Below are 23,349 nucleotides of genomic sequence, written 5' to 3' on the forward strand. Positions count from 1 at the left end.
GGGGGGGATGTTAAAGGGAGGCGGGAGAATGGTGGAGCAAAGCCTGGAGGTGGGAGAGGAGCACCTGCAGGTGCTCGACACGCCACAGGCTTCCCAGACCACGGTCCCTCCTGCCCGTGCCCCTCGCCCCAACACCAGGCGTGCCCTGGCTGAAGGCCTGCTGGGGGAGGTGAAGAGAGCTGTCAGCTGAGTTGGAGCGCTTGCCAGGAATGTGTCGCTTCAGGTTCCCCAGACTGGACTGACCCCCCCCCCCCAGACCTATATTGTTTGATTCTCCACTGACCTGTCTTACCCCTGAGGTAGTCCGGCAACGGGACCTCTCAAAAACAGACTGGGGAGTTTCAGAACTTTTACGTTCGGAGAGCCTTGGATGCCCCCCCACCCCCAGCGTTCCCCACTATGAATGGGTGCCCCCATTTGCACTGGTCAGGTTCCCTAACCGCAACTCCTTTGCTCCCCCACCACACAGTGTTCCCTGTCACCCCCACAGTCACAGTCAGGAGGGCATCAGCCCTGCCACTCAGATTTTCCTGGCGCAGGGGAGAGGAGGGAAACCTCGGGGTTTCTGTGCCCACCCTCCTCCAAGTTCGTCACGTGCCCCTCCCCCATTATAAAGCTCTGCCTGGCCAGTGCCCGCTGTCCTCTCCCTCCCTCCCTCCCACCGAGTGAGTGGAGTTGGGCCCCTGCCCCTCCCCAGGGAGCCTGCATCCGTCCCGCCTGGCCTTCGTCGGGGAAGGGGCGCAGTTATGCACCCCTCCGTGCCCCGGGCTGTCTCTCAGGACCCCTTCGCTTGCCCGTTTGGATTCTCTCCAGAGCTCTTCCCTTCCTTCCTCCCCAGTCCCGGGTCCATGGGGCATCTCCCTGTCCCCAGCACACCCCTCCCTGGTCTCAGCCCACCTCCGCATGCCGCCACTCGGTCACTGTTCCTGTTTCTGGCTCGGCCCGTCCTTCCCTCCCTCCCTCCTCTATCTCACCCCCCACACACCCATCTCTGCTGGTTTCGCTCCAGGTCTGGGCCTTGACTCTTTCTCGCCCTCTTTCTTTCTTCCGCCTCTCCCACCTTCTCCTCTCTGCTCCTCATTAATCTCTGGTTCCTTTGTGGCCCCAGCCCTCGCCTCTGTCTCTCGCTTTGTTCTTCTTCTTCCTTCCTATAAATAACTCTTCTCTTTGATCTCACTGCCTCTGAGGGCCACTCTAAGACCCTTCGTAGCCCGGGAGGATTCTGCAAAGCCGGGAGACCCATCGTGGCCAGCTGGCCGGAAGCCCCCGTGTCCTGTCCTCCTCTGGGCTGGGCGGGTGGGGGCTGTGAACTGCCAGAGCCCTCCCACCACCCTGGCCCCGCTCTTATGCGGTGATCGGTCCTCTCCTCGGCCCAGGTTATGCCGCCGCCTTGTTGCCCTGAAAGCCGCAGCGACAGTGAAAAGGGCTAAGATTTGGCCATGAGCAGTGTCCCCCGGCACCCCGCCTCTGGCGCAGATTCTTTCCGTACTGTAAGTATTGCCAGCTTGGTGGGTCATCCCACCGTCCCTCCTCACGCCACAGGTGCTCCGGCTGAAGAGTCCCATCAAACGTGTGTGTGTAGAGGCTCGGGAGCAAGGGAAACCTGGCGAGGGGGGAGGGCGTCCATCCCTACCCTGGCTTTGCCTGGGGCTAGGGTTCTGGGCTGGGTATTGGGGAGGGATCAGGTTAGTTCCAGCCCTGGGGAGGGAGTTGAAGCTCTATTTCCTGAAGACCCGAATGGTAGCTTAAGTGAGAGAGGAACTTTGGGAATCCTGAGTTTCTAGCCAGTTGATGCCACCCCAACTCCGCCCCCCCCCCCACCCGGCGTTAGAGACAGTGGTAGTCTGCACACAGTGGTTCTGGGAGGAGCTCACTAGCAGTGACGGCCCGCCCCTGACCCCACGTGCTATCCAGGTCCGCCCTTCCCTGACCCCACGTGGCCCCCACCCCTCAAGGCCCCCTCCCTATTTTCCTGGGATGTCTAATGATTAACTCCGAGTGCCATAATCAGCCCCTTATTGGTCACTTTGGCCCAGCGGGCACGTGACTGAGAAGGGGCGCGGGCCAGTCTCCTCCCCCTCCTTCCCAAGTTCACCCCTGCCGGCCATGGACTTCCTCCTTCGCCCTCAGGTGCGAGGGGTTTGAGACCCCCATCCCCCACCCCACCCCCCACCCTCGGCTAGCTCCCCACGCTCTCTCGCTTCAGCACTTCCCCCTGTCTTCCGCCAGCCCGCGTGCTAATTCTGGTGAGAGTGGGGCGAGCTCTTGGGGGGAGCTGGGCTAGAGCTGCAGAGATGGGCCGGGGAGAGGCAGCCCCCTGACCCTGCCTCTTCTTGTATCCAGTATCTTTGCCACCCTAGCTGCTCCCTCCCTCGGTGTCTCCCCAAGACCCGCCCTTCTTCCGAGCTCTGCTCCCCTGGCTCTTCCTTGCTCTAGCCGCTCTAGCCTTGTGCTAGCACCGCCTCAGAGGGGGCTCCATACCCCGCCCTTGAGATCTCGATGCCCTTCAGGTCCAGAAGCTCTTGAGCAAATATTTGGCGCGCTCGGAGCTGAGACCAGCAGGGGGTGGGTGGGGGGCTGGACCAGGGAGGCCGGCTAGGCAGCAGGCTGCTTAGCTAGGCTGAGCTCTCCAAAGCGCCACCGCAGTCCCGCTGCTCTGCTCCTGCAGTATGACTCAGGTGGGGGGAGTGGGGGTGGGGTGAGGGGCGGGGCCAGGGAGCCAGGAAAGGACCCCAGTGGGGCGCTGCTGTGGCGAATGGGGGAGTGGGAGGGGGCTTTGCTGACAAGGTGAAGTTACATTCCTGCCCAGGGGCTGGATTTCAGTTTGATTCAGACTGAGTCCAGGTCATTTAGCTTGGGCACCTCCAGAAGTTACTTTTTCAGACTCAGCCGTTGCCTCCAGCCAGAGGGAGTGTGTCCACTATCAGCCATGTGAATTGCCCAATTCACATACCCTGCTAAGGGGCTTGGAGATACAGGATTTCTGCTGAGACTCCCAGGGTAGACCCTTTCCACCTGCCCTAGAACTGACGAATGGGCACAGCCACGGTCCAGATACCCTGAACCTACAAGCTGCTGGCGGGATGGGGAGGACATCTGGATTTTCAGCATTTGAGGGGATAGGCTGCTGTGGGGTGCTGGATCTCTACCCCTGGGCAGGGTGGGTCCCTTTTCCAGTTCCAGGTTACAACTCCTGGTGAGTCCCTGTGTCTTCTCTCTACCCCTTCTTCCTCACAGCCAGAGACAGAGAGCTTGAGCCCTGCAGCCCCTGGGTTCCCCGAGCAAGAGGAGGATGAACTTCACCGCACCCTGGGCGTAGAGCGCTTTGACGAGATCCTACAAGAGGCTGGGTCTCGAGGAGGCGAGGAGCCAGGCCGCAGCTATGGGGAGGAAGACTTTGAATGTGAGGGGGAGACCAGGAAAGGGGAGGCAGGGGCCCTCAGGCTTGACGGCCCAGCACGGAAGGGGCTAGGGGCCTAGTGGAAGGCCCAGACTGGCCTTCCAGCAGCCAGGTTCCCTCTTCCCTGCAGACCACCGCCAGTCCTCCCACCACATCCATCACCCACTGTCCACCCACCTGCCTCCGGACACCCGCCGCCGCAAGACACCCCAGGGCCCAGGACGGAAGCCTCGAAGGCGTCCTGGGGCGTCCCCCACTGGGGAGACCCCTACCATTGAGGAGGGGGAAGAAGACGAGGGCGAGGCCAGCGAGGCCGAGGGCACCCGGGCGGCCTCCCAGCCGTCCCCTGCCTCCACACCCTCTGTGGTACAGGTGAGCTGGGTTAGTTTTCCTGGGGGACGTCTGTGGGGTCCCTGGCCTGGCCTCACCCGCCTACGTGGGTCCCTTTTCTAGTTCTTTCTCCAGGAGGATGAAAGCACTGACCGGAAGGCAGAAAGGACCAGTCCCTCGCCTCCTCTATCATTGCCCCACCAGGAGGTGGCTCCCCGGGCCACCAAAGGGGCCCAGGCTGGGTAAGTGTCCCCAAAGGGAGACATTCCCTGCTGCGACAAGGAAGTGATACCAGAAAAGAAGCATGAGCCTTGAAATCATCAGACTGGGGTTCAAATCTCAGTTCTGCCCCTCTAGCTATTTGGGCAAGTCGCAACTTCTCTGAGCCCGGTTCCCTGTCTGTAAACCAAGAATAATAGAACCTTTCTCACAAGGTGGTTGTAGGGATTAAAGGGTGCTGTGAGTTAAGGTTTAAGAATGGTTTAGTCTGGCATGGAGCAGATATGCAGTCTAAGCTGCCTCCCCACTCCCCACTATCCCCCCGCCCAAGGCTTCAGGTAGAGCAGCATCAAGCCCTTGATCTGGTGACCTCCAAACACCCCTTGAGGCCCTGAGGACAGGAGAGAAATAGGAGACCCCCTCTTGCTCTTGGGGAGCTGCCAGTTCACTCTGGTTGTCGTCACATGAAATGGCACCAGAACAAGTTACTGTGCCAGATGGCCTGGTTCAGGGAGTATCAGTACCAGCAGGTGATTGGAGTTTGGGGGTGTTAACCAGAGAAGGCTGCCTGGAGGAAATCACTTTGAACTAGCCTCAAGGTCACTACTATCATGGACTTGTTGTTTTCTGGGTGCCAGGCGTGAAGGGCTGTGGGGAATTGAAGGGCACGGTGCCCCTCCAGGGTGTGTGCAAGCTTGCTGGGAGACAGGCTGAGCAGATAGTGCTGGGTCCACTGCTGGGTCTGCACTGTGGGCATAGGCTGCAGGAAGCCAGATGGCCACGCAGAGGTGGGGGAGCCTCAGAGAAAGCCTGGCTTTGCAAAAGCGGGTCAGATTTGTGGGCAAGGATGTGAGCAGAACCGAGGGCAGCGAGGGTGGGCGGCAGCAGAGAAAGCCTGGTGGTAGGAACTTCTGGTTGTGGGCTCGAAGATGTGGGAGGCGCTGAGATACCAGGAGAGCAGTTGAGAATGCTGTGGAGGGGACCAGGACACACTGGCAATGGCAGAGAGAAAGGAGACATCCAGTTTGGGGGACAGGTGCAGAAGTTGGAATCTGTAAGGGACAGGGATGTCTGTCTTCCTCTCACGACCACGGCGGGCTGTCTACAGTCTCAAAGACCCGTTTCCATGTACTTGACTCCATGTGGTCAGAAATGTGGGACCCTATGACCCCTCTTGGGTCCATGGCTAAGGGTGTGTCTGGGAGGGGAAGAAGGAACGATCACTGTTCTGAGTGGCCGGCAAGGGGCACCTCGCCAGACTTCCTCTCCCCATACCACAGGAGTGGCCTGTACTCCGTTTTGTAGCTAAGGAGTTTGTTCTGAGGTGGCTTATGTGATTGTTGGGGTGGCACAGCCAGTGAAGGGGAGAGCCGGATTTAAATGCTGCAGTCTGCTTCCAGAATCCTTCCTCTTTCACATCCATGCTACCTAGAGTGGAGAGCTCGGAGGGTGGGCTCGGGGGGGTTCTCTTCCTGCATGGCTCCTGGCTGAGCAGGATGGGGCTGGCTTTCCCTGGCTCATGGCTACTCTGTCTGTCCAGAGGTGTGGTAGAAGAGGTGGCGGCAGTGGCCAGTGGCACAGCCGGAGGTGACGATGGGGGTGCCTCCGGGCGCCCCCTGACCAAAGCGCAGCCTGGACACCGCAGCTACAACCTGCAGGAGAGGAGGCGCATCGGAAGCATGACGGGAGCTGAGCAGGCACTGCTGCCCCGGGTGCCCACGGATGAGAGCGAGGCCCAGACGCTGGCCACAGCCGATCTAGACCTCATGAAGAGTGAGTGTGGGGCCTGGGCTGAGCCCACTGCTGGTGGGAACAGGGCTGAGAGAAAGGGGGAGACTGATCCTGCCCTCTCACCCCCCAGGTCACCGGTTTGAGGATGTTCCTGGGGTGCGGCGGCACTTGGTTCGGAAGAATGCCAAAGGGTCCGGGCAGAGTGGCCGGGAAGGGCGCGAGCCTGGCCCCACGCCTCGGGTCCGGCCTCGGGCCTCCCACAAGCCCCATGAGGTACAGTTCTCCACGTGACGTGCCTCCGTCTTCTCCCCATGGCCCACTTCCCTGCCTCTTGGGCCAGCAGTGATCTCCAGCACAGGGGTGCCACCATGGTTGTGTCATCTTCCACATCATTGATTTCTGTGTCATGGCCATTTTCTGGCAGCTGGCAGTGAGGTGTCTGTGGACCCTTTGGGGTAGAGGTGGCTCTGTGGAGCCATGCACTTTTTTTCCAGAATCCAGTCACCTCTGTGCTCATTTGATCCTCCCACAACCTGTGAAGATGACTGCCCAGGTGGCACCAGCCATAAATCAGTGGCAGTGATTGACGAAGGTCACTCAGTGACTTAGTGACACTGCCCATCTTAGCCTCCAACGCTCTGGTCCTGAACCCTGACCCTTCCAGTGGGTTTTTAAAAAATCCTTTTATTGAGGTCGAACAGGCGTGCAGTCAAGTGCGCGCGGGCTAAGTGCTCGATGACTGTGCACACCTAGCTAACCCTACTAGATACAGAGCATTTCCTATACCCAGAAAGTTCCTTCACACCTCCGCCCCGTCAGCACCCTCGGAGGTAACCGCTCTTCTGTCATTCTCAATTCATTGTGCCAGTTCTTGAATGCATATAAATGGAGTCAGACACGATCGTGTGTAGCATCTCTTCAGGCACTTGACTGTGAGTCGTATGCCGTGCTCAGTGTTTTGGGTGCTTTTCCATTTAATCCCTTTCCCAGGGTGGTATCGTTCCCATTTTACAGATGAGGGAAAGAGAGTCTCAGGTGGGATAGTAACTCACCCAGACTCCGTGGCTGTGCCCTGTGGCCTGTGTGGTCCAGGGTCACATGCCCCCATCCTGACCCTGCTCGTCTCAGAGCAGTCCCTGAGGACCCCCGCTGGCTCTGACCCTGCCGTGCGCCTCATCTTATCCCAAGGTGTTTGTGGAGCTGAATGAGTTGCTGCTGGACAAAAATCAGGAGCCTCAGTGGCGGGAGACGGCGCGCTGGATCAAATTCGAGGAGGACGTGGAGGAGGAGACGGAGCGCTGGGGGAAGCCCCACGTGGCCTCCCTTTCCTTCCGCAGCCTCCTGGAGCTCCGCCGGACCCTGGCCCATGGTAATCTGCCCTGCCCTGCTCCCCCATCGGTCCTCATCCCAGGAAACACCCGAGCCCGAGCCCGTTCTCTGAGGACCAAATGGCCCCCACATTTGTCTTGAGCAACATGGTGAGCAATGTCACCAGAGCCCGGAGGGACCCTCCTCATCACGTCAGCAGCCTGCCATATCTCAGGATCCCCTCTGTCCTTGGGTGGTTGCAGGGCAGGACTGACGCTGCTCTCTCTCACCCAGCAGCTTCTCTTTAAGTGACATTTTCATATAACTAAAGCTGGTATGTTTTGGATGCTAACGTGGTTTTAGACAGTTTTAATGGAAAGGTTTCTGAAATGGTGAAACTGTAGGACTGTGTAAACCTTCCTGAATGACCACAGATACAGGACTTTTAAGTTCTGTGTCTGTTGTTTCTGCTGTTTGCTTGTTTCCTCCTTCCTACTGGGGGAAATCACTCCCAGTTGCTGTCAGGAGGCCTGTTCCTAAGCTGCTGAAGGCTGAGAAACCTGCTGTCAGAACTGTTTCCAAACTAGGAGTCAATAGGCTCTGAGTGAGGCTTGAGTGCTTTGGGCGAGGTGGCCGGTGCAGGCGTTTTCTCTCCAGGCTTTGCCATCGATGGTTTGACTGCTCAGAGGCCTTTGCTTCTGTTTGTTCTTCAGTTCTGTGTTCTGAAAGTTGACCTTGACAGAAGAGTGACCTGGTGACTTTTGAAAGGACTTTCACTTCTATATGAAATGGCAGCTCAGAGCAGTGACCTGTGGGGAGAGGTCTAGAAAGTATCTTGTGAGCAGCAGCTGGACGTGGGGAAGCTGAGGAGCCCGGCTGCAGGGGGACGTCTTCAGATGGTTCAAGGCCGCCATGTGGACAAGGCCCCAGACCGGCTGTGTCGTGCTCCCGAGGGCAGATCTCGGGCCCTAGAAGGGATGTCTGGAGGCGGCGTGCAACTCACTGAGAGGAGGAACTTTCTGACAGCACAGAGCGGTCCAGCTCAGTGGGCAGCCTGGGGCAGCCTGGAGGCTGCGTGTGCCCTGGAAGTGGCATCTGGGCAGGACCCAGCTCAGGCAGCCTCTCGGATGGCTGGGTTCCTGAGGTCTCTGCTGAGCCTCTCCCCAAGGGGAGACGGGATAGGAAGGAACAGGTCAGAGTGGAAACGGGACTTGGGTCTCAAGCCCAGTTCACTGCCCCCTGAACCATGCTGACCTGACTGTCCCCTCATCCCCCCACCGCCACCCTGCACTTTCTTGGCTGGGGATGAGGGCCCTCCTATGCTGTCCTTCTTCCAGGGGCTGTGCTCTTGGACCTGGACCAGCAGACCCTGCCCGGAGTGGCCCACCAGGTGGTGGAACAGATGGTTATCTCGGACCAGATCAAGGCCGAGGACAGAGCCAACGTGCTGCGGGCCCTGTTGCTGAAGCACAGGTGAGGCCCCGCCCACTGCCCACTATTCACCTGCCCCCAGCCTGGGCTGTTACCCTCCTTATTCTCACCGCCGTCTGCCCCACCAGCCACCCAAGTGATGAGAAGGAATTCTCCTTCCCTCGAAACATCTCGGCCGGCTCCCTGGGCTCCCTGCTGGGGCATCACCATGGCCAGGGGACCGAGAGTGACCCCCATGTCACCGAGCCTCTCATCGGAGCTATTCCCGAGGCCCGGCTGGAGGTGGAGAGAGAGGTGAGGAGAGAAGGTGGCCCTGCCTGGGTTGGTCCCGGCCCCCACGGCCGGCTGCAGGACTGTGAGCAGGCCAGCCTGAGCTCCGTTCTCCTGCTTCCGCAGCGTGAGCTGCCGCCGTCAGCACCACCGGCTGGCATCACTCGCTCCAAGTCCAAGCACGAGCTGAAGCTGCTGGAGAAGATCCCTGAGAACGCCGAGGCAACGGTGGTCCTTGTGGGTACGTGGGGCGAGTCTTGGGGGTGGGCATCCTGGCGGCCGGCCTGCCTTGGTACTGCCCCTGGGCTGGGGGCTAGGAGGTGGCCTGTGCCCTGCCCTTGCCCATGACGGCCCCACTCCCCCAGGCTGCGTGGAGTTCCTCTCCCGCCCCACCATGGCCTTCGTGCGGCTGCGGGAGGCAGTGGAGCTGGACGCGGTGCTGGAGGTGCCCGTGCCCGTGCGTTTCCTCTTCCTGCTGCTGGGCCCGAGCAGCGCCAACATGGACTACCACGAGATTGGCCGCTCCATCTCCACCCTCATGTCCGACAAGGTCAGCTCTGCCCCAGAGCCCACTGGGGAAGCCCACACCCCTCTCCCAGCTCTGCTCCAGGCCCCTGGCCCTTGTCCTGGGCCCTCACTCTCACCCGCCCTGGCAGCAATTCCACGAGGCGGCCTACCTGGCAGACGAGCGGGAAGACCTGCTGACGGCCATCAACGCCTTCCTGGACTGCAGCGTGGTGCTGCCGCCCTCGGAAGTGCAGGGCGAGGAGCTGCTGCGGTCCGTTGCTCACTTCCAGCGCCAGATGCTCAAGAAGCGGGAGGAGCAAGGCCGGCTGTTGCCCACTGGGGCCAGGCTGGAGCCCAAGTCGGCCCAAGATAAGGGTACGGGCCAGTGCAGGCCCAGCCGCCTGCAGCAGGGGCTGGGGAGGCCTGTGTGTTTGTGGAGGGGAGCGGGGTGGGCGGGGCCGTGGCAAGCGCCCTGATGGAGGCCTGGGTTGCAGCGCTCCTGCAGATGGTAGAGGCAGTAGGCACAGTGGAAGATGATCCCCTTCGGCGGACAGGCCGGCCCTTCGGGGGGCTGATCCGAGACGTGAAGCGCCGCTATCCCCACTACCTGAGTGACTTCCGGGACGCGCTCGACCCCCAGTGCCTGGCTGCCGTCATCTTCATCTACTTTGCAGCCCTGTCTCCTGCCATCACCTTCGGGGGGCTGCTGGGTAAGGGCAGGCTTCGGGTGGGGGCGGGGAGCTCACGGGGCCCCAACTGCGCCAGCTTCTAAACTGGTTCCTGCCACCCCAGGAGAGAAGACGCAGGACCTGATTGGGGTGTCAGAGCTGATCATGTCCACGGCACTCCAAGGCGTGATCTTCTGCCTGCTGGGCGCCCAGCCGCTGCTGGTGATCGGCTTCTCGGGGCCCCTGCTCGTTTTTGAGGAGGCCTTCTTCTTGGTGAGGGTCCGCAGGCTGTTTGAGGCTGCTTTTCCCTGAACACGCCCACCCCGTTCGCCACTCAGCTTCTGGACCTGACGGGACATGTCCCATCCCCGCCCCCCAGTTCTGCAGCAGCAACAACCTGGAGTACCTGGTGGGCCGCGTGTGGATTGGCTTCTGGCTGGTGCTTCTGGCCCTGCTCATGGTGGCCCTGGAGGGGAGCTTCCTGGTGCGCTTCGTCTCCCGTTTCACCCAGGAGATCTTCGCCTTCCTCATCTCCCTCATCTTCATCTACGAGACCTTCTACAAGCTGATTAAGGTGGGCAGGCCTGGCGAGGCTTTGGGACTGGAGGGAGCCAGGAGCGGTCTTGCCCCTCTCTTGTTCTGTCTCCTGGGTGTGAGACCAGACTGGCCCTGAGATTCCCCCCAGCCGCAGTCCGTGGAGCCCACAGAGCACAGCCTGGTTCTTCCCTCCTGCCTCCTCCACCCCTGCCAGGTCACCAACATATACCTGGAGTTCAGATCAGTCTTGAAAAACACGTATTTTTAATAACAAAGGGAATACACTTTTGTTAAAGTGGCAGATAGTCCAGAAGTGTAGAAAGGAAAAGGCCCCCAGGGGACAAACACGGTCACAGCACATCAGACCCGTGTCTGTGACAGCCTCAGGAGCAGACGTGTCCCCACGGTCCTCCAAACTCCACACCCTGGTCCTCCAGTCCTGGCTGGACCCACGTTCCCACATGCCTTCCTGAAGTAGACCAACCTCTCGCTCAGTCCCTGGTTGCCTTCTGCTCACATCTGGTCCTTTTGTTTGTTTGTTTGTTTTTTAGCTGAGCCATGTGCCACCTCTGGGCAGCTCAGCGGCAACTCAGCTCGGGCTGGGAATCGAACCGCTGTTGCTCAGAGCTCGCACTCTTGAGCGAGCTCTTAACCAACTGAGCCACTTGGCCGGCTCTCACATCTGGTCCTTTGAGTCATTGTCTTAACAAGACAAGCTCCTTGAGGGCAGGCCAGCCACCCCCGCCTCACGTGTCCCACTCAGCATATTGCTGAGCCCGGAAATCTTGCCAGTTTAGGTGATGGAGTCCTTTGTCCTCTCCCCAGATCTTCCAGGAACACCCCCTCCACGGCTGCTCGGTCTCCAACAGCTCTGAGGCAGATGGCGGGAGAGACAGCGGCAATAACACCACGTGGGCTGGGGCTGGAGCCACGCTGGGGCCCGGGAATGGGAGCTCGGCTGGGCCGTCTGGGCAGGGGAGGCCCCGGGGCCAGCCCAACACGGCCCTGCTGTCACTGGTGCTCATGGCTGGCACCTTCTTCATCGCCTTCTTTCTGCGCAAATTCAAGAACAGTCGGTTCTTCCCTGGCCGGGTGTGTGGGCTGGGGGCAGGAGGGGGTGACTTGGAGTCAGGGCTGGAGCCGGGCAGGGGGCCTCTGAGCATGGCGCTTGCCCACAGGTACGGCGGGTGATTGGGGACTTTGGGGTCCCCATCGCGATCCTCATCATGGTGCTTGTGGATTATAGTATCGAGGACACCTACACCCAGGTAAGGTGGTGGAGCACACGCAGCAGTGAGGAGGTGCTGCCTGGCACGGCTCACTGGGCTCTCTGGATGTTCTCCCACCCCCAACCCGAGCTGCCTAACTGGGCACACACGGCCGTTTGCACAGCATATCCTCAGCGCCCACCCTGCCCTTGCAGCTCAGGGCTCGCCCTGCCAAGCTCACCAACACTCAGCCCCACCCTCTGCTCCGCAGAAGCTGAGTGTGCCCAGTGGATTCTCAGTGACAGCCCCCGAAAAGCGGGGCTGGGTCATCAACCCCTTGGGTGAGAACAGCTCCTTCCCCGTGTGGATGATGGTGGCCAGCCTGTTGCCCGCCATCCTGGTCTTCATCCTCATCTTCATGGAGACGCAGATCACCACGTGAGTGGTCCTAGTCGATGGAGGTGCTGTGCAGACAGGAACCACCTGGTGGGTAGAAGGTCCAAAGCCCCGGCCAGGCTGGCGGACCCAGCTGCATTTATTGGGTGAAAGGAGCCCAGGATGCCAGGCTGGCCACCGGGTTTATTTCGTAGACGGCAGAAGATCCTGCTGACATTTGCTGGGATGGGCCCAGTTCAGGCCAGGAGCTGTCCTGGAGGGCGGGAGGGCAGCTCCAAGAGAGATGAGGTCCATGATGGAACTGTTGTCCGGATGGAATGGGCGGGGACCACCGGGTTCCCAAAACAGACTCCCGGCTGGGAGCTCTGGAGCGACCTGGTTGTCTGCCACGCTGGTCCCCGGGCCTCACTGAGTGCCTGTCCCACTCAGGCTGATCATCTCCAAGAAAGAGCGCATGCTGCAGAAGGGCTCTGGCTTCCACCTGGACCTGCTGCTCATCGTGGCCATGGGCGGCATCTGTGCCCTCTTTGGCCTGCCGTGGCTGGCTGCTGCCACCGTCCGCTCCGTCACTCACGCCAACGCGCTCACCGTCATGAGCAAGGCTGTGGCGCCTGGGGACAAGCCCAAGATCCAGGAGGTCAAGGAGCAGCGGGTGACAGGGCTGCTGGTTGCCCTGCTTGTGGGTATGTCCACCTCTCACCCGCCCATCCCAGAGGGGCCTCAGGCCCAGTGGGGATGGGGAGCCCTGGGGCCAACGGTTTCTCCCCCTCCTGCCCAGGCCTCTCCATGGTCATCGGGGACCTGCTCCGCCAGATACCCCTGGCTGTTCTCTTCGGGATTTTCCTGTACATGGGCGTTACCTCCCTTAATGGGATCCAGTTCTATGAGCGGCTGCACTTGTTGCTCATGCCGCCCAAACACCACCCAGACGTCACCTATGTCAAGAAGGTGAGACCCCCGCCCGGCAGGGCCCCATGCCTCTGCCCCCCACCTGGGCTGCGTGGGCCACCCTCCAGCCACCATTGTCTGTACCCAAGAAGGCACTTCTAGCCCCACCCGTGTGGCGGGGGAAAGGGGTCATCTGTCCTCTGGGTGTGGCAGAACCAGATGGCCCCCAGGACACCAGGGTCCTCGCGGCTGGGGAGAAGCCTGGGCTCACCTGTCTCATTCCACCCCGCCCGCCCCCAGGTCCGGACCCTCCGTATGCACCTGTTCACAGCCCTGCAGCTGCTCTGCCTGGCCCTGCTCTGGGCGGTCATGTCCACAGCTGCTTCCCTGGCCTTCCCCTTCATCCTCATCCTCACAGTGCCGCTCCGCATGGTGGTGCTCACCCGCATCTTCACCGAGCGAGAGATGAAATGCGTAAGGCCTCCCCCAGCCCCCCCCAGCCTCCCCTCCGTGGTCGTGGTCGGGTTCCAGCCCCCTGACTCGGCCCTCTCCCACAGCTGGACGCTAATGAGGCAGAGCCGGTGTTTGATGAGCGTGAGGGTGTGGACGAGTATAATGAGATGCCTATGCCTGTGTAGCTGCTGCCTGGACAGACAGCCGAGGGACTGATGGACAGAGGGAACGGACTGGGGGTGCTCGCCCCACCTCCCTCCTCATTTTTATTTAAGTGAATAATTTAAAGTCCCCTTACCCCCCCACAGTAAAGTGCTTCAGCCCCCTCCTATTCCTGGTCTTCTGTCTCTGTATGGGGGTGGGGTGGGGTCATGAGTGGAAAAGAGGTGGGGGGACCCAGCCCGCTCCCCATCCCAGAAACGAGATGTGCAATGTGGAAGGAAAGGGACTTTAATGAGAAACCGAAACAGAGGGAGCCAAAGTGCAAATTGTCCACCCCCCATAGGGGGGCCATCCTGAACCCCATGTGCATTCCCTCACCCCCCTTCAGGCCCCCAGCGGAGGCCCAAGGCTTGGAGCTTCTGCCTTAGGTAGCTCTTGAGCTGGGGCAGGCCTCTCTGTGACTCCAGTTCCTCGAAGGGTAGCTGCGGGGAAGAGGGCAGCAGGTTACCCACAGGGCCTTGTGGCGGGGGGATGCACACACTCTCACGAGGGGCAGGGCGGGGCAGGCTCTCACCGGCAGGAGCTGGTAGCCCATCAGGCCCAGGTGTCGCTCCCGCAGGGCTCGGGAGCCCAGCAGCACTCTGCCGTCCCGGCAGAAATGCCAGCGTTCCCGCAGCATCAGCACCACCCTGGAGACAGGGCTGTGGCTCAGGTTCTCTGTCCATGAAGGTAGGGGAGGCTATCCCGCCCACTTCACTTACCTTTGGGCAGGGTCTCGGGTAGTGGGCTGAGAGGCAGCCTGGCCCTGGGGACAGGACCTGGGAGGGTATGGCAGGAAGGGGTCCTGGGTCCTCACGGGAAGCACAGCACCAGAGCTGCTGACACACAGCAGGAAATCTGCAAGGGGGAAGAGAAAGAGCCACTGTTTTTTAGCCAAAGTTCCATGTCCCCAGCCCACTGCCCACCCACTTGGAGCTCACCTGTGCAGTAGCCTGGAGGCACGGTCAGGTCCTGGCGGTATTTTTCTTCCCCCAGCAGCTGGCGCAGCCCCTCTGCTACTATATCCTTGTGACTGAGGGGAGAGGAACGCTGATAGCAGGAGGGCCCCAGGAGTCTCATCCTAGCTCTGACCCCTCTAGGTCCATGATCCTGGGCAAATGTCTTTGCTGCCTTAAGGCCTGTTTCTTTAAGACTGCTGAGAGGGCACCAAGTTAGACAGTTTGCAGTTCCCCCTGGCTTTCCTATTCTGCTGCTTTCAGGCCCATCCTCACCCCTCCCCAGCCTGCCCCATCCACCTGTACTTGCAGCGGGCACGGTCGGTGATGAGTGGCTGGGGGAAGATGGGCACTTTCTGCCTTCGGGGAAGGCGGGGACCCTGGTATCCTGGGAGCTCCAGTTCCACAGCCGTGTCCAGCAGGGAGAGGTAGCGCCGCACAATCAGGGCATGAGGGGTGCCTGCAGGCAAGCGGGAAAGCTTGCTGGACTGCAGACCCCAACCCCACACTCCCCTGCCCACCGGCCCTCAGGGTCCCAGCCAGCCTTCCAGTCCACGCACCACTGATGTGGTTGATGAAACCTGGGGAAAAGACAAAGTGCAGGGCTCGGAAAGGTAGACACCGCAGCTGGCACAGTGACATCAAGATGTTGACAGTGGCCAGCGGGGCCACCCCTGCTTCCCGAGCCAGGATCCTCTCAAGGCAGGGCATAAACTGCTGTTCCAGGGGCAAGTAGTTCAGCCGCCCAAAGGGCAGGACCAACTTCTGTACCACCTGTGGGGGGAGAGCAGCCATCACCTGGCATGAAACAGTTCTCCAAAACACTTGACAAGCTGAGCCTCAGGGAGGCTTGACCTACAAGCTTATAACATCACTGCAAAAGCAGAACAATCCCTCTCCCTGACACACAACCAGAAATCCACGGCACAGCATAAAGCAGTGTCTCAAGCCCCATGCAATTAATCACCAAGCGGAGGAGACATTGCTGTGGGGCCTGGTACTGAGGGCGTAGAGGAGTGGGATCACTGCAGCTAGGACAGTGCTAAGAGTGCTTGGAGAACTGCAGAAAACCAGGCACGTGCTGGGGAGGTCGACAAGCCAAGGAGGGCGCAGCAAAGATGGAACCCCATGAGCACAGAGCCTTGATGGGCTGTTTGCTGCAGGATGCAGCAGCCAATCAAGCTGGACAGGGGGCTGGGCCTGCCCGGGTGGCTGAGAAGTACGGGAGGGTGGGAGGCAATCCCACCTTGCTGTTGAGCTGGGCTTCCTGGACCACTAGGAAGTGGGCAATGGCTTCCAGAAGCTGGGGCTCCCGCAGCCGGTGCCGGGCCAGGTGCTGGGCCAGGAGCACCATCACATGGGGAGTCAGCTCCTCTGGCCTGGCCTCTGTGAAGAACAGTCTATCATGCTGGACGCTCAGGTCAGACCACCAGTGTCCGCCTTAGCCCAGCCGCCACCACCTGCCTCCTCCTCAGCTCCTGCCCCCAACCTGCCTTTAACCCCCTCCGGCACCTGCTAGGCTGCGGACGAGGTGCTGCTGTGGATGCCGCAGGAAACGGGGGCAGCTCAGAGCAGCTTCCAACCTTTGCCCACCACGAAGGACAGGCTGCAAAGGGGGAGGTGGCTTCGGAGGGAGGCGGAACCTTCGCTCTCGCTCCAGGGCGCACACCAGGGGCCCATCGGAGGGGAAGCCTGGGAGGGAGAGGGTTAGAGGAGGTGTTCCTGGTAACCGGGAGCTGTTCTGCTCTGCTCCGTTCCCGGGGTTGTTAGTGGATTCCCAACCTCTCTTTATCTGTTTCCTGGGCTGCAAGGTTTGCTATAGTGTACGTGGAAACACCGGACAAACATGCACTACGGGGTCAGAGTGGCCTGCTGGAGAAGGCCTCGTACAAAGACGGCAAATAAGTACTCATCTCTTGTGAATGGTGACAGATTGTAGTGGCTCCTAGAGCATTGCAGTGGAAGGAATCTGGGGTAGCACCCTAGCTAAGCTGGAAGAAATGATGCTTGACTCCTGACATCTGCTGTGGATATGGGGGAACAGCAGTCAGTGTGCTAGGGTACGTGCCATTCCTGGCAAGGCCTACGAGGTGAATTCTGTCAGTGATCTTGGGTCCTCTGCTGCTCCTTCTCTATTCTTCCATTAACACCCACACCCCCAGACACCCTCCTCACCAAGTAAGACTGCAAGGTGCAGACACACGTGGATGGTGTGAATGTCAAAGGAGGGGCAGTTTCGGATGATGAGCTGACTCAAGTCCTGCAGTGTGGTCTGCTCCACAGGAGGGGGTTGTGGCCGAGACCCCAAGAGCTGGCCCAGACGCCGAAGTGCCACAGGGTAGTGGTGGGCGCGCACCTTGGTAGGGTTCTGGCCCAGCCAGCGCAGCAGCTCCCCAGGGCTCCTCGCCTGTTCCAGAAGCCGCTGCAGCCCCTGCACAGGGCCTGCATGGGGGCCTCCTCCAGAAGGCCGGTCCCCCCACTTGCTGGGCCCCAGACAACAGGTTTGTACTGGCGGGAGCAGCAGCAGGCCAGACAGCCGAGCAGCAGAGGCCTGGGCAGAGAGCAGGACTCGAAGCATGGAGTTGGGTGATGGAGACCCTGAGGGGCGGCCCAGAAAAGGGGGTGAGGTTTTCTCCAAAGGGGAGAAAAGCCTGCTGTCTACTCCTCACCTCACTCCCCATCCAGAAGGGCCTGGGGTCAGAGCATGTTCACCTTTCTTTGTGACTGCTCATCTCCTCTTCCCCACCCGCCCCTCTGCCTCCTTCCATCCTTTGAAACAGTAACCATAATCCTTCCGTGTCCTCAGGGTAGGGATATTACACAGCAATTCCACATGCATTATCTCCTCTGATCCTTCTTACACACCTATGAAGAGGTAGGCAGGGCTGGCATTACCTCGATTTCACAGGTGGAGCAACCAAGACTCAGAGAGGTGAAGGGGTTAAGTTAAGCCTGAGGTCACGCATCTGGTTAGTGGTCGCGCCCAGTCTGGTGCCCAGCTCGCCCCGGCGATACGCCCTCTCTACCACCTCCCCCTCCCGCGGGAGGCGGCGGCGGTGTGGAGGGTGGAACGCGGGCTCCGCAGCCGGACGGTCCTGGGTTCCACGCTGGGCGCTCCCACTTACCAGCTGCGTGACCTTGGTCAAGTGGCTTCGTCTCTCTAAGCCTCCTCGCCTGTGAAACGAGAACGCAGCGCCCACCTCGCAGACAGCCCGTGGAACCCGAGTGCGCAGGTTTGCAATGGCGCGGAGTCGGTGGTGTCAGGGGTCCCCACACCCACCCAGCCCGGGGATACCAGGAGACCGTGGTCGCGATCGCCAACTCCCTCCGCCCTCCCGCGGCCCGCCCCGCAGACGCCCCCCCCTACATGACTCCCCAGGCCCCGCGCAGGTCGCTCCCTCGGTCGGTCTCGGGGCCCGGGAGCCGGGCTCCCCCCGCGGCCTCCTCATCGGCGGGCCACCGAGTCCGCCATCTTCCCAGCAGCCCCCGGACGCCAGTCGCCGGCCAGTCCTCGACCAGCAAAGACGTGGCTCCCGTCAGGCCCTGCGCGCCGGGGCGCCGCGAGCCCTGCCCTCAGCTTCCGGGAAGCTCCGCGCAAGGCGCCGGGGCGGACCTGAGGCCGGAGGGGCGGAGTCAAAGGGCCAGGTGCCGAAGCCGCTGCGCAAAGGTGAGGGCGGTGCGCGTCAAGCCTGGGAGGAGGGCCCGGTCTGCATCCTTGACTCGCTTTCTCCCGGTGGACAAGGGCTCCCCGTCCGCCGCCCCCACACAGATACACATCAAGAGTGAAAACTTCACAGTTATTTAATCTGCACGTGTTCCAGAGAACCCCCTCCACCTCTCCCAGCCCCCCATGGTCCTTGGGTCCCCAGATCAGCACAAAGAGCATGTGGGGACTAGAGGTGGCCGGGTACTCAGGCAGAACACTAAGCCGGGCCCAGGGGTGTGGCCCCGCTCTGTCCAGGGCCAAGGCAGCGACAGCAGCTGCCCGAGCCGGAGGAGCCGACCGTCAGTGGGGGCGGAGGGCCCACAGCCCCAGGAGGGGGCTCAGAGCCACGGCGGTCACAGGGAGGGGCCTCCGCCTGCCCCTGGAGGGCCCTGCAGCGCAGGGCTGGGCTCCAGGGCAGAGGGAAGAGGCAGGCCGGAGAGGTGGGCCTGGGCAGGCAGCAGCGCCCGCCGTGTCGTGGGGAGCGCGGCCCGGAGGGGCCGGCCACACTGCCGAGAGCCCGTGGAGGCACTACGGGCGGTACATGGCAAAGGCCAGGAGGCTGAGCAGCAGGGTGAAGCCGGCCAGGCCCAGCGTGGCGGTCAGGGGGAAGAAGGGCCGGTACTGGATCTGGCAGTACCAGAGCAGCAGCAGCAGCAGCAGCAGCAGGGGCAGCAGCAGGCTGCCTATTTCCAACCCGGAGGGGCCTGGCTCGGACCCCGGCGGGCAAGGGGGATGCGGGGGCCCGACCCGGGTGGACACGTGGCAGTGGAGAACGCAGTTGGGAGGGAGGTGAAGGCTGCCCAGGGTCTGGGTGTCGTCTCCCAGCAGCTGCCCTTGGTAGATGAGCCGTACCTGCTGCTCCCGGCCGGGAAACTGGGTCCTGAGGAGAGAGGGACCTGGGTAACAGAGCAAGCCTCAGGCAGTCCTAGTCCCGTGCCCGGGACAACACTCCCACCCCTCACCTCTGCCCTCCACACCCAGGTCATGGCCTCCGAGGGGGTCCCCTCCTGCTACAGGGGAACAAGACATCGTGTGATCTGGGCATCTCAGTCCCCTCATCTATAAAATGAGGGGGACGTCTCAGGGGTCTCCAGTGGCCCTTCCAGGTCTGGGATCACTCCCCCGTACTCGTTAGCATTCCGCGCCTGTGTGCATCCCAGCTTACCTTTTCAGGGAGCCAATGGTGTCATGGGGCCAGGCCCTGGCCACCTGCTCTGAATCGTTGAGGAATTTCAGCCGCAGAACTAGGGGTTCCTGGGGGGAGTCTGGGGGTGGCGGTGTTGCTGGGAGCCCTGTGCCAGGCTCTGGCTGTGCAGCCTGACCTCTATGTCTCAGGCTGGGGGTCTCGGCTCCTGGTGCCTCCCCTCGGATGCTGTCGGTGACTGCCATGGCGTCACTGGGCTGTGCTGGTGTTGGGGTCCCGGACGGCTGGGGGAGTGGGTCAGCACCGTCCGAGGTGTGTGTTGAGACCCAGGCGAGAGCCAGCACCAGAAGGCAGGCAAGCACCGCGAAAAGGACGGTCACCTCATCACCCACCCCTTCAATCAGGGCCATGGCACCTGCCTTGCCCGCCACACTACGGAGCTGGAGAGGCACAAAGAACCCATGAGGGGTTGAGGGGCTGGCTCACGGGCCAGCATGTCCCCGAATTTCAGTGGGACCCCACCCCACCCCAACTCTCCCACAGTCCTCACTCCTCTGCCCCCTTGCCCAAGCCCCACCCTGGGGCACAGACTGCTCTGACTCCTCGTTGCACAAACTTGCCTCATGTGCCCCTTCCCATCACCAAATTCCAAGTCCTCACTTTTTGTAACCTGAGTTCTGGGTCTTTGACCAGCTCCCCAATTCACCTAAACCCTATCCCAAGATGAGCCCTGATCTTCTAAGCAACCTGTCCCCTAAATTCAACCCCCACCAAACTTCACCCCAAAGCTTACCTAGTCTTGTCTACTTCACCTCAAAGTTTGTCTATTCCTTCGTCTATTTCACCCCAAAGCTGCTTATCTACCCCAAAGCTTATCTACTCCATCGTTAAAGTTTCTCCACGGGGGAAGGAAAAGGGCCTCTATGCCGCACCTCCCACCCCACCCCCGTTACCCTTTACCCAAACCCCACCCACCAGGCCGGGTCTCTGCTTCCCAAGGCTTCCCCACACTAGACGTCAAACTCCGCCCTTTGGCAATCTGGAGCCTCCGAGGGTTGCCACCCTCCACCCAACTCGGCCCCTCCCGGTCCACTCAAGCCCCACCCCGCGGAGGCCCGACTTCGCGCCTCCTCTGGAAGCCTCTCCAAACCCAGTCCCTTGCAGGACCCCAGATCCTGCCCGAGAACCCGAAGCTTCGCTTTCCCCACCCCCAGCTCCTCCAGCGCCCCTCCCATCTTCTCGACCCTCGAGCCGTGGGAGGGCACGGGCGATTCCGGGACGGGGCAAGTGGGTGCTGGCTGGGGCCAGGGATGGCGGGGTGGGCGCGGTCACGGCGCAGGGACTCACCGCCCAGCTCCGCCAGCTCCATAGCGGACCCTCGGGCACTTCCGGGCGGGAGGCGCCGAGGTCGTAGACACCTGGAGATACCCCCCCCTTCTCCGCCGCCGCCGTCTGGAGCATTGTGGGACTTGTAGTCCGGGCCGTGCGCAGTCCCCGCCCTCTGTTCTGCGGCCCCACGTGCTGGGCTCGGCGACCTGGTTCCGGTCCCCACAAGTCTTTGAGAGGCCGGCGGGGCGGTTTGGGAGTTGTGGTAACCCTAAGAGATCTGGGCGGTAGCAGTATCGGCACCCTCCCCCGCCGGCAGCGGGGCATCTGTCACTGCAGAAACCAACGTCAGCAGGAGCACGTCAGAGCCCCCGTGTTTCGGAGGTGCAGGCTCTGGTGAGCTCAGGTGGTCCCTACCCGGCCTACTCTTATTTATGTCAGAATGAACGGCCAGAAGGCACCTTGGACCCCACAGATTAACTCTTCGGAGCCCAGTAACCATGGCTGCCCCCTAGTCTAGCTGAGTATACCTGTCCCCAGGGCTGGCCAGGGTGGCTTGGGCAGCCCTGTTTCCCTGGTCCTCTCTTCCACCTTGCCCAGCAAGACTGTGAACGAAGCACGGACTTTGGAACGTGACACAAATGCTGATCCCTTATCCCTTAAATGCGATATTGAATCTCTTTGACTAAATCCCTTCCTTGGATCTACCTCATAAGGCAATTGTAAGGAAGAAATGAAGTGTTTGGTTAAATACATGTGAAAACTGTGAGGAATCTTCACGCAGTACATATTTGCTCAGCTAGTATTGGTACACTCCATTCAAATCTGGGCTTGAAAATGGTGTCTTTAGCATGTTACTGTATAGAGGATGTTGATTTGAGCCCCAGCTTGGTGGAGGCCAGCTAATTTTTGTGGGTTTTCCCTCCTTTCTCTGGGCTCCTATAGCCACAGAGATCTCACATCCTGGATTTCATAGGCCAGTCTTGATGAAAAGTAATGTACCCTGGTGTTCTTATAGCACATACATACTTGTGGGAGCAAGTACTCCAAGTGTTGCCTTGGGAATGTCAGTTTAGATTAATAACATGCAGAACTAACTTATCTGGAGTTCCTTTCCTCCCATTCATTCATGTATTCTAGAAGCAAGTATTAAATGTACACTGTGTTCCAGACGTTGTATAAGATGCTGGGAATACAGTGGTGAATCAGACCCTTTCCCTGCCCTCATGGGGCTTCTCAGAAGAAACAGACATAGAGACAGCCCACCAATGCTACAGCAGGTGTGTGCTGGCTGCTGGGGCAACACATTTGAGAAGCTCCTTACCCTGGGCCTCTCTCCTGGGAGGAACCTGGTGCAACTTCTTGCTGTCAATTCTAATTCGGCATCTAAAAAAGGTGCTAGACGTTGCTTTTAGAATGACAGGACATCAGAGTTAGGTGTTCTGTTCAACCACTATATTTTGCAGATGAAGCCAAAGAGGGTTTAAAGACATCCTTAAGGTCCAACAGGTAGATAGAACCCGGATCTTTCAGGAGCTCAGGAGGCCCCTGGTGTTTAGCTTGCACTGGGTTCTTTGGAAGGTACAAGAAACTTAGGAGTGGTGGTGACTGGGTTGGTACTGGGGCAGAGTTATGTGGGTAGCCAAGTGGGGGGCAACTTTATGCTGGAAAAAGACCTAGCTTGGCCTGGGAGGTGGAAGTGTGTGTAAAAACGATGACATGTGTCAACTGTGTGGGGGGCCAGCCCTGGCAGTCTGATTGGCTGGGTCAGTGCCCTGCACATGCCACCTCTTTTGGGTTTTAGGAAAGTTTGGCAAGGGGGGTAGCTAGCAGAACTGCACACAGCTGTGGCAGTGGAAATGCAGAGAACTGGGACAGCGAAGGGAGCTCCCTGGCCCCAGAAGGAGTGGACAGGAACATAGAATGGACAAAAGGGTGAAGACCAAAAAATTAAGACAGTCATGTGGGTTCTGGTGCCTCTGGAATGGGTCGAGTTGGGGAAGAAGACATATTTTATTCCTCCCTCTTCCTTCTGTGTACCAGTGTGGTCCCACGGAGGTCAGCGAACCCTCCCCAGTTCGGCAGAGGGGTCTTTCAAGAGAGACTGTAAGATAGGAGGAGGTAAGTTGTTCAGTGTCAATTTCAAGAGCCGCACCAATGACGCTGTCAGGGAGAACTGAAAACAGTAGCCAGGGACCCGGATTGCTAGCCTCTCTGCTGCACCGTTAATGAAGAGTCCAGGGGACTACAGAGAGGACCCCGGGGACTGGGTGATCACTAGAGATGACCTCCGGCCGGAGGACAAGGGAGCCTGTGCCGCACTGAAGGCAAGACGAAGTAAAGGAGGCGCAACTGGGCCTGGGCTGGCTGCCCACCTCGGCCAATCAGCCGCGTTCATCAGCACCCTCAGGCGCAGGGCACTTTTCGGGCACTGCCCAGAGATCGGACACCCCACCCAGACTAGCGCAGGGAGACAAAAGTGACAGCCGGGTTGGAAGAAGCCAGGGCAGCTGTTCCCTCCAAGCGGTGGCCCCAGCGGTGGGTGTGGGTGGGGTGTGGAGAGGAGGCGGAAGGGCCTAGGCGAGGTGGGAGGGGCCGGGGCGCCGGGGCTGAAGCGCGCGGCTGGCGGGTGGAGGCTGCAGAGCCATGAGCAAGGGGCGGGGGCGCTGG

The 23,349-nt window shown here is 60.4% G+C and overlaps 4 protein-coding genes across 12 annotated transcripts in view; 2 read left to right on the top strand and 2 right to left on the bottom strand.

The window, feature by feature from the left end:
* SLC4A2 (solute carrier family 4 member 2) overlaps positions 1–13,677 on the top strand; it is a 14,735-nt gene extending 1,058 nt beyond the window's left edge. The window contains exons 2-23 of one of the 2 annotated variants that reach the window (XM_019655364.1): positions 1,377–1,490; positions 3,238–3,403; positions 3,531–3,772; positions 3,854–3,972; positions 5,490–5,722; positions 5,811–5,953; positions 6,869–7,049; positions 8,326–8,461; positions 8,548–8,713; positions 8,816–8,930; positions 9,055–9,239; positions 9,346–9,571; positions 9,691–9,906; positions 9,989–10,137; positions 10,244–10,438; positions 11,227–11,493; positions 11,580–11,669; positions 11,881–12,047; positions 12,435–12,688; positions 12,784–12,953; positions 13,194–13,367; positions 13,451–13,677. In XM_019655364.1, coding sequence (XP_019510909.1) covers positions 1,440–1,490; positions 3,238–3,403; positions 3,531–3,772; positions 3,854–3,972; positions 5,490–5,722; positions 5,811–5,953; positions 6,869–7,049; positions 8,326–8,461; positions 8,548–8,713; positions 8,816–8,930; positions 9,055–9,239; positions 9,346–9,571; positions 9,691–9,906; positions 9,989–10,137; positions 10,244–10,438; positions 11,227–11,493; positions 11,580–11,669; positions 11,881–12,047; positions 12,435–12,688; positions 12,784–12,953; positions 13,194–13,367; positions 13,451–13,531 — 3,726 coding nt within the window. In that variant the 5' untranslated portion in view covers positions 1,377–1,439 and the 3' untranslated portion in view covers positions 13,532–13,677. Of the gene's footprint in view, positions 1–1,376; positions 1,491–2,100; positions 2,131–3,237; positions 3,404–3,530; positions 3,773–3,853; positions 3,973–5,489; positions 5,723–5,810; positions 5,954–6,868; positions 7,050–8,325; positions 8,462–8,547; positions 8,714–8,815; positions 8,931–9,054; positions 9,240–9,345; positions 9,572–9,690; positions 9,907–9,988; positions 10,138–10,243; positions 10,439–11,226; positions 11,494–11,579; positions 11,670–11,880; positions 12,048–12,434; positions 12,689–12,783; positions 12,954–13,193; positions 13,368–13,450 lie in introns of those variants that run through there. The other variant, XM_019655365.1, reaches the window with a different exon arrangement.
* Positions 12,530–18,055, bottom strand: FASTK (Fas activated serine/threonine kinase). 7 transcript variants are annotated; one of them, XR_002125433.1, is made up of 14 exons: positions 17,871–17,959; positions 17,629–17,677; positions 16,679–17,101; positions 16,016–16,195; positions 15,750–15,889; positions 15,064–15,277; positions 14,804–14,963; positions 14,489–14,580; positions 14,270–14,405; positions 14,083–14,197; positions 13,887–13,990; positions 13,646–13,694; positions 13,215–13,342; positions 12,530–12,616 (listed from the first exon to the last, which is right to left on the bottom strand). XR_002125433.1 is itself a non-coding variant. In XM_019655370.1 (10 exons), exons 1-10 carry the CDS (start codon positions 17,950–17,952, stop codon positions 13,883–13,885), a joined length of 1,650 nt encoding a protein of 549 aa, XP_019510915.1. In that variant the 5' UTR covers positions 17,953–18,055; the 3' UTR covers positions 13,781–13,882. The 7 variants fall into 7 exon arrangements, 1 of the variants encoding a protein (XP_019510915.1); XR_002125432.1 differs by having other exon boundaries at positions 16,679–17,368; XR_002125428.1 differs by lacking the exon at positions 17,629–17,677 and having other exon boundaries at positions 17,871–18,034.
* The window catches only part of AGAP3 (ArfGAP with GTPase domain, ankyrin repeat and PH domain 3), a 56,605-nt gene continuing 51,300 nt past the window's right edge, over positions 18,045–23,349 (top strand). The window contains exon 1 of the mRNA XM_019655368.1: positions 18,045–18,170. The gene's annotated coding sequence lies outside the window, so the exon portion shown is untranslated. The remainder of the gene's footprint in view (positions 18,171–23,349) is intronic.
* On the bottom strand, positions 18,287–21,195 carry TMUB1 (transmembrane and ubiquitin like domain containing 1). Of its 2 annotated transcripts, none has more exons than XM_019655372.1 (3): positions 20,147–21,195; positions 19,375–19,793; positions 18,287–19,089 (listed from the first exon to the last, which is right to left on the bottom strand). In XM_019655372.1, exons 2-3 carry the CDS (start codon positions 19,761–19,763, stop codon positions 18,738–18,740), a joined length of 741 nt encoding a protein of 246 aa, XP_019510917.1. In that variant the 5' UTR covers positions 19,764–19,793; positions 20,147–21,195; the 3' UTR covers positions 18,287–18,737. The 2 variants fall into 2 exon arrangements, with proteins under 2 accessions (XP_019510917.1, XP_019510916.1); XM_019655371.1 differs by having other exon boundaries at positions 20,701–21,193.

The sequence above is a fragment of the Hipposideros armiger genome, unplaced genomic scaffold, assembly GCF_001890085.2.
Source record: "Hipposideros armiger isolate ML-2016 unplaced genomic scaffold, ASM189008v1 scaffold_239, whole genome shotgun sequence".
Classification (NCBI taxonomy): domain Eukaryota; kingdom Metazoa; phylum Chordata; class Mammalia; order Chiroptera; family Hipposideridae; genus Hipposideros; species Hipposideros armiger.

Bases quoted from the DNA above. Each gene is read 5' to 3' on its own strand.
- FASTK (XM_019655370.1), bottom strand. From the start codon at position 17,952: ATGAGGAGGCCGCGGGGGGAGCCCGGCTCCCGGGCCCCGAGACCGACC. The intron at 15,890-16,015 runs GTGCCGGAGGGG...TGTTCTTCACAG, and splicing joins CCTCGTCCGCAGCCTAGCAG to AGGCCAGGCCAGAGGAGCTG. The intron at 15,278-15,749 runs GTGGGATTGCCT...CTCCCCCCACAG, and splicing joins AAGCCCAGCTCAACAGCAAG to GTGGTACAGAAGTTGGTCCT.
- TMUB1 (XM_019655371.1), bottom strand. From the start codon at position 21,006: ATGCCCCGCTGCCGGCGGGGGAGGGTGCCGATACTGCTACCGCCCAGA. The intron at 19,794-20,700 runs GTGAGTCCCTGC...GTGCCTCTCCAG, and splicing joins GGAGCTGGCGGAGCTGGGCG to CTCCGTAGTGTGGCGGGCAA. The intron at 19,090-19,374 runs GTAAGCTGGGAT...CTCTCTCCTCAG, and splicing joins ACCATTGGCTCCCTGAAAAG to GACCCAGTTTCCCGGCCGGG.